Raw genomic sequence first — 14,831 nt, 5'->3', positions numbered from 1 at the left:
ATGGCAACTTTGAACACTGGGGAGACCACCCACCTGTCAATCATCTGACATCATAAAGAGACTTTAGGTGACTGTCAGGTAGGTTGTCCCACCCACCTGTTCAAGCTGCCCATGAGGATGGAAGGCGATAGAAACCAAGTACAACTGGATTCCTGCCGCATCAGCTGATGCACAGAGTTCATTCCTTTCTGCAGGGTTCAAGTTTACCAGCGAGTTCCCCACAGGAAACTCACTAGTGCACCTGAACCAATCAGGAATGAACTCCCTGCATATAAACTGATGCAGCAAGAGTTCAATCCTGGTGTCTGTAGCAGCAGCCAATCCAGCTGCCTCGCTATCATACAGGACCTCACATATGACATCAGATGTAGGGCAGGTATGCATGGTTTAAATGGCCTGCAGGCCAAATTTGGCCTGTGAGCCAGAGGAACCCTAACCCTGTTCTAATCCGTTCAATGAGCCTATTTCCAGGTAAACTGAAGTAAGATTACAGAATAAACCAATTAATCATATGGATTTTAGTTGATTAAATATGCATAAAATTTGCATGTGGATGAAAAACATGCTTTCTGTGTGCAAGAGAAGGTGGAATGCTTTGTCTATAAGATGACATCTGGCATCTACTGTTTTTATAAGAACTTGTGTTAAGAACAATCATTTCTTATTTTTTTAATCTGTTTCCTCTTTAATTAGGGGTACATTCAACTAAGACTGCGTACCTCCATTCCACTTATCTGAGATAAAGTCCTACTAAAGTCAATAGGATTTACTTCCAAGTAGACATGCATGGTAAAAAGGGACCCTGACCATTAAGTCCAGTTGTGGTCGACTCTGGAGTTGCGGCGCTCATCTAGCTTTATTGGCCAAGAGACGGCGTACAGCTTCCGGGTCATGTGGCCAGCATGACTAAGCTGCTTCTGGCGAACCAGAGCAGCGCACAGAAACACCGTTTACCTTCCCACCGGAGCAGTACCTATTTATATACTTGCACTTTGACGTGCTTTCGAACTGCTAGGTTGGCAGGAGCAGGGACCGAGCAACGGGAGCTCACCCCATCGAACCGCTGACCTTCTGATTGGCAAGTCCTAGGCTCTGTGGTTTAGCCCACAGCACCCACCCATGTCCCAGCCATGGTATTGCATAGTAAATGTTCAAATCCTAAATATATCAAAATCTAATAAGTCAACAATTAACTGCTTATCCAAATACAGGTCAATAAAATAGAATAACAAACTAAAATCAACTCAACTCCAAGTTGACAATTTTAAATATAATAATTGTTTATTGCAGCAAAATATGATAGAATTCAACTTACCGATATGCCCTGCCTTAACTTTAAATGGTACATCAAACTGATACTGTAAAGATAATTTTTTAAAAAAAGTTATTTCATCAACAAAATTAGTTATTTTAACAGTACAAACCATACACATATATTTTACTGCTTTTCAACTTTGAAGATAAATAATTAAATATCATGCAGCAAGTGAGACAACTTTCTGGTACCAACTACGTTGGTCAAATATTGTGAGCCCAAGAGCCTGGATACAATGTGACAATACAGAATTAATGAAAACAAAATAAGTCGGATTGTGCCCATTGTCTCTGGACTACACTCATTCAGCATAATTCACAGAACTCATGTGTATATTGTCTGTCCATGCAGACTCTCCATGCAAGACAGGGGACCTTGAAAAAAGCTGGATTCTTGATCATGTTAACAGGGTCTAGATCACACATACGGTGCCTATGCTCAAACCGTTCTGCTTATTTACTCTAATGATGTTCACTCTGTGAAGTGTTAGGAAGTCAGAGATTTCTTGTTCTGTTCCCCTTTATAATGCCAGTGTTCACTTTAGACTCCACAGATCAGAGCTGGCAAACCTGTGGCCCTGCAGATATTGTTGGACTTTCTCAATAGCCCCAGCCAGAATGGTTAGTAGTGCGGGATGCTGTGATTTGTAGTCCAGCACCACCCAGATATCCATGGGTTCCCTACCCAGCCTTCTTCACACAGCAGCATGCTGCAAGCATGTCCCTGAGTGAATTTCTGCACAGTTGTGCAAATGTTTATTTCATATATACTGTATTGCCATTTCACTTACAGAAACAAGTAGTTTCATTTTGAATCATCCTTGGCAATGGAAACTTATGAACTTTCACAAGGAAGGTTGTAATTCTGGGGTACAGAATCTGTTTTGCATGACAAAGGTCCCAGTTTACTTCACTAGTATCTGGAACCTGCAGACCCATCTGAAGAATCACTGTCAATCAGTGTAGACAATACTGAGCTAGATGGAGGATTGGTCTGACAGTATAAGGCAGCTTTCTATATTCCTATTATGGTATGTTACATTACTGTCAGGATGACTGCGTAGAGAAAAATATGGTTTTCCCCATGTGTCATGGGAGAACCATTCCTCCACCCAATAGTTTTCTTCTGGCAATCTCCCCAAGAGCAACAGGAACAGTTCCAGGTGGGTGCTATCTGGAATCTGTAGGAATCCAGTTTTATTGCTGGTGGTGAGGCCAAACTCCATGGATGTTTGGGCAAAACAGTTGGTGAGTCTCTGTAGAGCTTCCTCAGAGCGCACTGTCAAAGCTGCATCATCTACAAACAATATCTCCCAGATAAGAACCCATCACTTCTTGAAGGCATAGGAGAGCAACAGGGGAAAGAATATGCCAAAGAGAGTTGGCGCGAGGACACAGCCCAGTTTCACGCCACTTCTTTATAGGGAAGGAGTCTGATAATGAACCCTCATACTGGATGGTGCTGTGCATGTTCTTGTGGAAGGACACAATCATATTGGGCATCTTATCTTGTTCAGCGGTGTGAAGTCATTTTCAACTGACAAGGTGAAAGGCCTTTGTCAGGTCTATGAAGGCAATGCACAAGGGGCATCTCTGCTCTCGACACTTCTCCTGCAGTTGGTGCAGTGAGAAAATCATGTTAACTGTTGACTGCTGACTGCTGAACTCTAAAGCTGCATTTTTACTCTGGATAGATCTTGTCAGCAAGTGACGGTAATCTGTTGAGAACTACACGGGCAAGGCTTTCCCCACAGTACTCAGCAGGGAGATTGTATAGTTGATACAATAATGGCGGTCACCTTTTTTTAATAGAGGGTCACAATGCTGGGGTCCTGTACATCTTGTGGCATGAATCCTTTTTCTCCACACTGCAAGAGAAGCCTTCTAAACTAGTAGTCAGCCATCTTAGGCTAATATTAGGAATGATGACTCACATTCATCAAAATTTAGCAAGCATCGTGAAATAAAGATCTTTGTTCCTTTTTGCAAATATTAAATTTCATATTACATGCTTATTTGATTGAACTTTGATGTGCTAAGTTTTTGTGTTTTCAGTTTGGAATTACAGATACAAAATGTTTTCTGTAAGCTATAATGAGAGACCACTCTGTTGATGACCCTACAGAAAAACTACCTTACATTATATATTTAAGGTATTTAGTAAAAAGAATTTACTAAACCATATGCATGATTATCCATTGAGTTTAAACATGGAAAATGTTTAAAATATACATTTGGCTTTTTGCTGCTGCAAAAGATGGGCCCAGATTTGTTTAAATACATGTGAAATCTGTTTGAAGATGTTTCATTTCTAATTTAAAATTCTGACTGTGTTTTACATTGATTATTGGGTCTCATGTTTTATCTGTATTGCTTTATATATTATGTTCTATAGAGCAGGTTGGCTCAGGACTTAGTTATGCATTGAGTAGACCCACTGAAATCAGTGGGACTTAGTCATGACTAATATTAGCTCCATGGATTTTATGGATTTATTCTAATTATGACTGAATCTCAAACTACCCCAGTGTTTTTGCTAGCTTTAAAATTGTGAGAATTTATGTTCAATTACTTGTACTAAGGCCTAATGATGTAAACGGATATAAATATATTCAATCCTTTGTAGGTTTACTCAGAGCTAAGTCTCACCAAGCTAAGTTGCTCAAGTAAATGTGCATAGACTTAAAACCTTACATTTCCCTCTGCAACACACGTCTGGTGCTAAGACAGTAGGTCAGGAAATAGAAAAGGTTTAGAAAGGGCAGCAAGCTCAATAGATTTTGAATTACATGCATAAATTACTTGTCCAATGGCAACACAGTTTGTACTGTATTGGTTCATTTACTAAAGAACAGGGACAGGGGATCTGTAGTCCTCCATATGCTCTTGGACCACAACTCCATAATCATTGGTCATTGGCCATACTGGGTGGTGATGATGGGAGTTGGAATCCAACAACACAGGTTCCCCATGCCTACTACAAAGTTAACACTTGACAACAGTACATAGTTAAAAGTTTTGTTTGCTCTGAACTTACCAGTGCATTTTCTTTTATTTCAAGATTCTTAAGTGCTACAGCTCCTGTTATGAAATATATATATATATAATTGTAATTAGCAAACTACTTTAACACATGAATCTCTTTTATAGCAGGCAACTGACAAATTACCCCAAGTTAGGAACTGCCTACCACATAACATCCATCTTCCCAGGATTCAATGTCAGTTAGCTTGCCCTTGACCAGGCATCAGGTTTTGCACGGCCTCTCCTGATTTGGATGTTACAAAGACACAGAGCTGGGTATTTACAAGGTACTGATGACACCTCACCCCAAAGCTCCAAATGACTGCTACCAAAATCTTCATATAGATGATACCCTGCAGCATCACACAGCACAACTGCTGGAGGACTGGGAGTTAATCACCTAACACTATGCTCTGAAACTGACTCTGGAGATAGGATCAGAACCACTATAAAACAACAACCCCCAATATCCATCTCACATAGTCAGTTCAAAAGGATACCATGGTCAGTGGTATCAAAAGCCACTGAAAGATCTAGTAAGAATAATATGGTCACATTCCCGCTGTCCTCTTGTTAAGGTCAGGGGAAACAAGGCAATTTCAGTCCCGTAGCCAGGCCTGAACCCCAACTGGAATGGGTCAAGACAATCAGTTTCATCCAAGAGTATTTGGTTACCCTTGTGTCACAACCCTCTTAATCACCTTTCCCAGAAAGTGGGTATTTGAAACCAGGTGGTAGTTGTCACAAGCCAATGGGTCCAGGGTAGGCTTTTTCAGGATGTGTCAAATCATTGCCTCTTTAAAGATAGCCAGGATCTCTCCTTCCCACAAAGATGTATTTACTATACCCAGTCATACTCCCTCAGAAACTACAGACAGCCATGACAGACTAGGGATGAGGGAACAGATGGTTTGCTGCATTACTGCAAGCACCTTGTCCACATCATCAGGCTGAGTTCCAGTTAAAGACTGCAAATGTGAGGCTATGTGCAATTCTCAAAGAAGAAAAATCCACAATTGTGGGGTCACTATTAAAAGGGCCCTAATATTGCAAACCTGATCAACTTTAATGGTATCCCAGACTGCATGGCCTCTCAGGCTGATCTTTGGACCCAAGAACTTGTCTCAAGCCATTCAGAACATTAAAGGTCAACACCAGCACTTTAATTTAAACCTGGAACCAAATAGATAACTAGTTCAGTTTTGATCTAACCAAGTAGTCTGCACAAGATTTCTAGTGGCTTAATTTTACACCAGCTGAAGTTTCCGAGCTGTTATTAAAGGAAGTCCTACACAAAGAACATTATGGTAGCCTAGTCTAGAATATAACCAGAGCATGTGCAACTGAGGCCAGTTTCTTGTTTACTCCTCTACGTCTTAAATTATGAGCCCAGATCCTATGCCAATTAAATGTGCTAACCAAACTGAACCTCCTTGTCACTCTTACTTATGTATACACGGCTTGGTTGTGGTAAACCTGAAAGCGGTTTGCAAAAAGATAACACCATAAAATCAGGGGAAAATACAATAAATTAAAACAGACAAGAAGTTAAAATACTCAAGCAGATTAAAATTCACACCAGCTTTTCTAAGCATCTGGATAGGCTTAACTAAACAAGAATGTTTTTAGCAGGCACTGAAAAGAATATATTGAAGGCACCTGCTTTATATCAATAGAGTTCCATACTAGACGATTAGGTTCTTACACATAATGAGTATTACATGGCACCTGTAATAGTGCCAATTCTGTGGATGGAACTGAAGGTACAGATTAACTCTGTCAAGCAAACTTCCTAATTTTACTGTGAATATCACATAAGGTTTAAGAGACATTACATTAAATCTAGGAAAAAATGAATTTCATTTACTATACATAGGCACAGCATGTCCTCTTGTTAACTACAGAGTTCAGACAAAGCTGTCTACTTTAACTGTTTATCTTTTTTCAGTTTCCAACAGTTATTTTCACTCTAAACACTTTAAAGATACTTTTTAAATACAAGCACTTTTACACACAGCTTTCAAGATTTATCTGGCTTAGTTGCAAGCTATATACTGAAGATCCGGGCACTAATACCTCAAGACAAGTCTTGCCGAGTAACCATTCTGATTTAGGTTTACATGTGACCCTATTTCACACTAGTGCAGCTGCCAGAATTTGCCTGCTCTTAAATTAGACTGAATTTTGTGCTGCTCGTTTGAAACGAATCATGCCAATACACTGACAAGATGGAAAACCTGTTTGTCTACATTTTGTACGTAACTCCTTCTATTGCATTCAAAGCCAGTACACATTACAGACCTGCAACATCTGACGCAGCCATGTGTTCCCTTTTACATGAGATGTACACAATGGATACATGTGGCTGAGAGCCATCTGCAAACTGTATGCAATGTTTGTTGTTGTTGTTATTATTATTAGGCCAATATATAGAGTCACATCAGCTTTTTAAATATACATACACATTACAGACCTGAAGGATCTACCTGCTAAAGTGGTAATCTGTAAAAGCAGCCTTCAGTGTTTCTCTTTCTTTCTACAAAAAGTTTGGTAAAGCAATGGCCCCATTAAAAAGCAGTCACTCATTTGTGGCAAATGTAGTTAATACAGTTTTAAAAAGTACTTATTACTTGTTTTCAATAATGCAATGAAGCAGCATGGCAGCTGCCTCGTCAAAAATATTGAGAGGTTAGTGTCACAAAATGAGGGACCACAATGATGCAGAATGATCATACAAATACACACTAATTTCTATATACAGTATTCCACTTTTAAAAAGAAAGCAAATAGTACTGCAACCTCGCTGAAACTAAGCAGTTCCTTATATGATCAGGGTGGAATGCTGCCTGGGAACTTTATGAATGCCACTCCGAGTTCCTTGAAAAGCGGAAAGGATGGATATGAAATAAACTGCAGAGAGATTAGGGCAGATGGATGCAAATGAAACTTTTTTTTTAACAGCTGTGGCTCAAAAATACATCGAATGCTTTGCTTCTACAAAGTGAGCGGTCAGATAAACAAAACGTGCAGTGCCAGCGGCAAAAGGAGTTACGCTGGGTGGGTTTTTGCTTGTTTCCGCTCCATCCCAACTCCAGAACTCGACCCAACCGAGCTGGGCAGGGCGTGGAAAGGAGCAAGCAGCTGGCCCATAACGTGCTCCTGCCTCACCCGCCCCGCACGGCCAGGGCTCTTGGCCACCCAAACTTCCGACCCGGGAGCAAGAGCTGCGGCCGGCGAGGCGGGGAGGGCGAGGCGCGCCAAGGAGCTGCGCACGTGACAGGGCCTGGCGCGGCTCCGGAGCGCCGGCCAGACGGGCGGGCCCGAAGAAGCAGCGCCAGCCGCCTGTGGGACTCGTGAGGAAGCCGAAACTCCCTTCTTCGCGGCGGCGGCCACAGCGAGGACGGCCGCCCTGGGCTCCCTCAGGCAGCAGCACCGGCAGAGAGGCGCCCCCGGGAGGAGGAGCAGCGCCGCCGCCGCCTGTGCCTCGGAGGGCGAGGGGTCAGGCAAGGGCGGCCTCGCCCCTCACTCACCTCCCCAGATGCCGAGCGAGAGCTGGGAGCTGTCCAGGTTCACCACATAGTCGCCCAGGAAGCGGTTCAGAACGTCCACCACCACCGACTCGAACACCATCCTGGGAAGCGGCTCCCGGCGAGCCTCGCTCCGCCTTCAGGACGCCAAGGGAGGCGGAGGCGCCCCCGCCGCCCCCTGCTCGGGCTCGCCCGCCCGCCGGACACAGGTCTCCGCCGCCGCCGCCCGCTGCCTCAGCGCGCTGTGGAGCCAGACTGGCCCTGCCCTGCCGCGCAGGCGCACCGGGGACGCTGGGGCGCTACCGAGGGCCGGCCATGAGGGAAGCGCTCGCTCGCTCTCTTCCCGCCTCTCCCTTCGCCCAGCGAGGCAGCGCCCAGGCAGCGCCAAAGATAGGCTGGCGGCGGCGGCGGCGGCGCGCACGCGCGGCCTCCCGCCCCCTTTCCGTCAGGCGGGCGGCGTTCTGCGTCGCGCGAGACTGTGGCGTCGGTTAAACTGCCCCCTCCGCCCGCCCCCCCCCCGAAGCCCCCCAGGGCCGCCCTCCGCGGGTGCCTTGTCCTTCCCCGCGTGTCGACATAATTCTGCCCCAGGGGAGTTGTGAGGAAGCCCACGGGCGCCCAAGCGCAGCTCCCCCGTCCGAAGCAGCCCTAAAGATCCGCGGGACCCGCGAACGGTTTAAAGTGGAGCAGCCGCTTCAAGCCAGGGGAGTGCAAAATGCACCGAGAGGGTTGCCGTCTGCTGCACAGCCCTTTAATTCCCGGGTGCGTCGATGTCACTTCAAGATTTCTAAAGCCCTCTGGGTGTTATTTACACGTTTCTATGTGTTTTTTAAAAAAGAAACTATTTATCTAGAATTCTAGAGTTGGAAGGGAACCCGGTCATCTAGTCCAACCCCCTGGAATGCAGGAATCTCAAGTAGGTCATGCATGACAGACATGGGGGGGGGGGTCAGCCAACGTTGTTGTGTAGCCTTATGAGGCTTTGCCCTCGGGTGGGAAAAAAGTATTGCACCCGGGAAAGGGGAAATGGGAGTCAACAGACACTCAAGGAATAGCTTCGGAGAAAAAGCTTTATTTCTACCATCCATGAACTGGTAGAAGGAGCAAGTGTGATAGTTCACAAACTAAGCACAGGTTCACAGTCATTTGCACAGAGCATATATTCCCCTTCTAGTTCCCTCCCCTTTCTCCTCCTCCTCCGAAGTCCTGCCTCCAGTTCCCCTGAGCATGAACAGAAAGCTCCTGTGTTGGGACTCTGGGGACTCTTCCCAGGAAAGGGGGTGAGAAACCAAGGGGGGCTTGAGGAGCCTTGTGGTTCAAGATGTTGCAACTGAATGAGATAAAAGTCAATTCTCAGGCTTGCTTTGAACAGAGCCTATTCATTAGCTTTTTGAAGCCTTCTCGTGCTGATAAAAGTAACATTTTGCCTATGCACAGCATCTTATGAGAAAAACAGAGGAAAGCTTTAGCTGTGGATTTTTAGAAGACAAAAGGAATTTTGGACAGTTTTGAGGCCTGGGGTGATTATTGAGGGGGGGTGACTTCGGGCCTAGGTGGGGTCACCTGTCCTCACCTCCTTCAGTTGAACTTTTTTTCTGAAAAGGAAGGCATTATGGGGAGGGGGGTGGCAGAACCTCAGTTAATTAAATGCTTTTCAATAATATCTGTGGACGCCCCCTCTTGGCTACACTCATGCTGACAGATGGCCATCCACCTGGACAACATTTAGCATGGTAAGTTTACATTTGATGAAGAAGTACATAAACTGCTTTCGGAAAACCAAATAAATTTTACCTTCTGAAAATGTCAGGTAATGCTGAGTAATTATAACATAACATAACTGCAAGTACTTGGCAATCATTTTTATTTATTTTGATGCAATTTTACACAATTTAACTTACCAAGCAAAACTAAATTATATTTATATCCAAAATATATTTTCAATTCCCAAGTCATGTCGCAACCCATCATTTTTGGAATTTGAAAGTTTAAAAATTCAACATTTCCTTTGGGCATAGCTAAAAGTTCCTATGTCCATAAATAGCTGCATTCAAAACACACACATAGACCATCAGAATACAGTACAGTATATTATTTTGCTAATGGCAGGAACAATACCATTAAACTGCAGTGTGTTCCTTGAAGTGTTTATTTGTATAGCTGCCAGAGATGAGGTTTACATTCAAATGCAAGTGCTGACCAACATGGTTTGATAATTGATTCAATTTAAATTTTATTTTATTAGCATGGTTATACAACTGTTCTTCAACTTTAAAAAAAAATAATCTATGAAGAATACTTTTCAGAGATCTGGCAGGGTCAGGAAGAACGTGCAACAGAGAATTAGCCTCAAATTCCATTATTAGAATGCAAATTATTTCCCTCCAACTAGACCAGGCCCATGTTTACCATACTGTACTTAATTATAAGATTCAGGACTATGGCATGGTTCACCAATTACTATTGGGTATGAAATTCTGCATCAACCTGCCCTGACACCCACCCACCCTCACTTTCCCTTTAAATTGTGCTTCTCTACAGAAGACTGTAAATATAGGCTTAAAAATATAAAGACGGTGCTTAGTGAAATCTCAGAAATGAGAATGGGGGCTAACCAAGATTTCAGGTAAACACGCTGATTCATGTCTAATGTTAAGTCATTTGTTGTTTAACAAATCACACGTTAACCATAACTTGTCCCACACGGTTTCATATTGTGGTTTGTTTGTAGTAAACAATCATAGTTAAACTTACGGGCAATTTGAACACTGAAACTATGGTTTAATAAAACATGACTTAGTGCTTTGTGTGAAACAAACCAGTTGCCGGTTTATCACTATGTCTCTACCCTATGGCTAACCGAAACAGAATATACAGTGCACTAAAAAGTAAACATATAAGATAGGCTAAGTTATACAGTTAATATTAATTATACATTAATATTGAATTGAGGGAGGGACGCGGGTGGCGCTGTGGGTTAAACCACAGAGCCTAGGACTTGCTGATCAGAAGGTCGGCGGTTCAAATCCCTGTGACGGGGTGAGCTCCCATTGCTCGGTCCCTGCTCCTGCCCACCTAGCAGTTCGAAAGCACGTCAAAGTGCAAGTAGATAAATAGGTACCGCTCCGGCGGGAAGGTAAACAGCGTTTCTGTGTGCTGCTCTGGTTCGCCAGAAGCGGCTTAGTCATGCTGGCCACATGACCCGGAAGCTGTACACGGGCTCCCTTGGCCAGTAAAGCGGGATGAGCGCCGCAACCCCAGAGTTGTCCACGACTGGACCTAATGGTCAGAGGTCCCTTTACCTTTACCTTTTATTGAATTTAGATGTGTTTTTAAGGCACATAATATTGTTATAGCTTTGGGGGGAGATCCACCCCCAAACCCTAAAAATGAATAAATGGTAGGATTTTGTTTACTTGGGATGTAAAGGGAGAAATAAATGTTGCAGAGGAATTCCTGGGCTGGCCTATGCAAAACAACCTGGCCAAACTAGGGCCATTAAGAAATAATTGAGGGCCATTGGCAATGCAAGAGAACTGTCCTCCCTGCCTGCCCAGAGGCAGGGGTGCCAACTTGAATAAAGTATTAGGGGCAGGTAAGTCTTGCCCATAAGTGTAGTGTGGGTTGCCAGCACCTGGGGCGGGCACATGCATGCTGGGGGGGGCGAAAGGTGAATGGAGCCCGTTGCACCAGCCCCGAAGGCCTGGCCCAGGCACAGCTTGGCTTGTGTCTCCACGGCTCTGGCCTTAATGAGGGATTCTGTAGTGGGGTGCCTGGTTGCGCCCCCTCAGAAATCTGTGCCTGGGGCCATGGGCCCCCTGGCTCCTCCACACTATGCACCTGACCCCTCCCCACATAATCAGTCACAAGACACGGCACATGCACACCATTTCAATGGCAATGCACATGTGAGCAGCCCCAAGCGAACGTAAGAGGGGAGCAGCCTGTATGCGCAAAACGCATGGCGCTCCACACATCTCCGTTGAAGAGGCAGCCCGGCGAGCCTCAACGCTTGCCGCTCTCTATCCCGCCACCAATTAAAATTTAGAATTAAAACACCCAAACCACTGCCCCAATGAAACTTGACTGAAGCTTTCCCATGCTGTCCATAAAGAAAGGCATTCTGCCAAAATCATTAAGACACCGAAGGTGCATCTTATCAGTGTAACATTTCCAAAGTAAAAGATACACCCCATTAACAAGTCAATGAAGTACTGAGCATTGATTTTAAAATTACAGTCAAAGTTTTATGATCTCATTTATTTTAAATTTATTTAAGATGCTCTGAGATGATCAGGAGATTGATTTTCACTCTTAGTACATAGATCTAGAACTCGGAGGCAAAATAACAGTTCTTTTGACAGTGTAACATATACAAGTAGATTGTTTTTAGGAATGGAGTTCAGAATTTGGGGTAAGCATATTTCTAATAGATGACCTTTCAGTATAGTTGCTCTGTAGCTTGATGAAATTTATTTCTTAGGTGTTTTTGTAATACAACAATATACCCTTTTGTTGAAAGACTTTATTACCCCCCCCCCGCCAAGAAAATAATTATTATAATTTATTATTTTTATCCCGTCGCTGAGGGATCCAGCAGAACTAGGAAACAGCTCTCACATTTGTCCCTAGCCCGCTGGAGATCATCAACCAGTGCGACCAAGGCAGTTTCTGTCCCATGATGAGGCCTGAATCCTGACTGGAAGGGATCCAAATGGTCCACTTCTTCCAGGCGTGCCTGGAGTTGTTCAGCAACCACTTGCTCAGTCACCTTGCCCAAGAATGGAAGATTTGATGCTGGGCAATAGTTGGCCATTTTGGCCACATCTAAAGATGTTTTTTTAAGAAGTGGTTTGAAATCCGCCTCTTTTAGCAGGTTTGGGAAGGCTCACTCACAGAGAGAAGCATTCACCACCCCACAAAGCCCATCGCCCAGACCTTCCCAGCTAGCTTTTATAAGCCAGGATGGGCAAGGATCAAGGAGACAGGTGGTTGTTTTCACTTGTCCAAGCAGCCTGTCCACATCCTCAGAGGTAACAGATTGGAATTGATCCCACGCAACTTGACTAGACAGGACTCTAGCACTCTCCAGCCCTGGCCCTGCTCCCACGGTGGAGTCTACCTCTTCCCGAATCTGAGCGACTTTATCTGCAAAAAACTTTGCAAAATCATTGCAGGAGATCATGTGGCCCATACTGGGCCCCGATGGAGCAAGTGGTTCCACTAAATTGCAGACCACCTGAAAAAGTCTCCTGCTGCTGTTTTCTGCAGATGCAATAGAGGTGGTGAATAAAGTCTTCACCGTTGCTACCACCACTTCGTAGGCTCAACTTTGAGCTCTAACCCGTGCCCGGTCAGCTTCAGAATGAGTTATCCACCACCGGTGCTCTAGCCATCTCAGCGATTGTTTCACTGCCCTCAGATTCCCACCAGGGAATCGGCTGAAAGGCCATCAACATGGGATAAAGCATCCCCTACCACTCTCTGGAAACCATTTGGATCCATTAAGTGGAGGGGAAGGGTCGCAGAGAAGTCCAGTTGCACCAGGAAGTGGTCTGACCATGGCACTTCTTTTGTTTCACTTTTACTTAGTGTCAGATCACCCACGTCACTAGAGGTGAACACCAGGTCTAAGGCATGTCCATGACTATGAGTTGGGCCAAACTTATTCAGGGACAGCCCCATGGAGGCCATGCTTTCCATGAAGTCCCGAGCGGCCCCTTGTAAGGTCGTGTCGGCATGGATGTTAAAATCCCCTAGGACAACCAAGCTAGGTGTCTCCAGGAGAACATCCGCCACGACCTGAAGCAGCTCGGGCAGGGAATCCTTGGTGCAGCGGAGAGGTCGGTACACCAGAAGGAATCCTGTACTGCCCCTATTGCCCAACTTCCAGAACATGCACTCAGAGAACTGGGTCTTCCCAATAGGACGCCTGGTGCAAACTAATGACTTTCTAAAAATCACTGCAACCCCCCTCCCCTCCCACAAGGCCTGGGTTGCTGTGCGTAAGAGAAAACTGGTGGACAAGCAGTGGCGAGGACAGGCCCATCTGCTTCATCCAACCAGGTCTCTGTTACACATGCCAGGTCAAGTCCTCCACGATCAAGCCATGGATGGCAGTGGTCTTATGAATCATTGACCTGGCATTGCAGGGATAATGTGGGTTATCCCTTGCTGATTCCAGTATAATAGCTGACATATCTAGATTTCCACATGAATTAGAGTGGATATCATTTCCCTCTTCTGTAGTACTGCTTACTTCCAGGTAATCACATACCCAGCAACATTTGTCCAATGAAAATAGGGACATCCTATGGAAAAGTGGGACATTCCAGGATCAAATCGGAGACAAGGACAGCATCTCTAAATCAGGGACGTCCCTGAAAAATAGGGACCCTTGGAGGGTCTGGTATATCTATTTATAGTTTTAAAATAATTCATGGTATCCTGCTCTGCAAAAGTAATCTATCCTTTCTGTGTGCTATTTTTGTATTTGGCAAAAGGAAATGGAAAATCTTTTAAGTATACAGGTCTAGTTTTCACTTTATGTAAGGAGACTCAACCCCACAGCTACATGGGCATGTGGGTAAGGCAAATTCAGCGCTTAGCTTAGTGCAGGGGCAAAAAAAGGCTTTATTTCACCTGGGTCAATGACCCAGTTTGGCACCCCATACACACATTCGTGTACACACAAACACAGGCTGGAAGCCTCAATGGTGCCCCTCTGGAGGCTTCACCTGGGGCAAAAAAGCCACCAGCTAGCCTCCCCAGTACCCCAGTAGCTATGGCTCTGCTTAGTGAGTGTGTTAGTTTGACTATTGTTTGTTCTGCATGAAATGTACAAAGGAGGAAATGGCATGTTTTGCTTAAAATTAATTTCCTGTCTTTTTTAATGCTGCATTTGGGTTTGGCAGTGGAATGATGATGTTGATGATGATGATGATTCATTCATCTTACTCCCTTTCTATT

General features: G+C 44.5%; 1 protein-coding gene and 1 long non-coding RNA gene across 3 annotated transcripts in view; one reads left to right on the top strand and one right to left on the bottom strand.

The window, feature by feature from the left end:
* VPS13A (vacuolar protein sorting 13 homolog A) overlaps positions 1-8,558 on the bottom strand; it is a 144,695-nt gene extending 136,137 nt beyond the window's left edge. For both annotated transcript variants that reach the window (XM_083701850.1, XM_083701851.1), the window contains exons 1-3: positions 7,869-8,558; positions 4,352-4,395; positions 1,316-1,358 (exon numbers count right to left, since the gene is read on the bottom strand). In XM_083701850.1, coding sequence (XP_083557976.1) covers positions 1,316-1,358; positions 4,352-4,395; positions 7,869-7,968 — 187 coding nt within the window. In that variant the 5' untranslated portion in view covers positions 7,969-8,558. The remainder of the gene's footprint in view (positions 1-1,315; positions 1,359-4,351; positions 4,396-7,868) is intronic.
* A 150-nt stretch (positions 8,559-8,708) lies between these two features.
* Positions 8,709-13,362, top strand: LOC310826831. The gene is made up of 3 exons (XR_014556005.1): positions 8,709-8,820; positions 9,445-9,595; positions 12,739-13,362. It is a non-coding gene; the product is annotated as an uncharacterized lncRNA (long non-coding RNA).
* Positions 13,363-14,831: the final 1,469 nt, after the last annotated feature.

This window comes from Podarcis gaigeae (genome assembly GCF_964106915.1).
Source record: "Podarcis gaigeae genome assembly, chromosome: 11".
Lineage (NCBI taxonomy): Eukaryota > Metazoa > Chordata > Lepidosauria > Squamata > Lacertidae > Podarcis > Podarcis gaigeae.
Note: the sequence above shows the minus strand (reverse complement) of the source record. Positions and strands in the feature narration are given on the sequence as shown.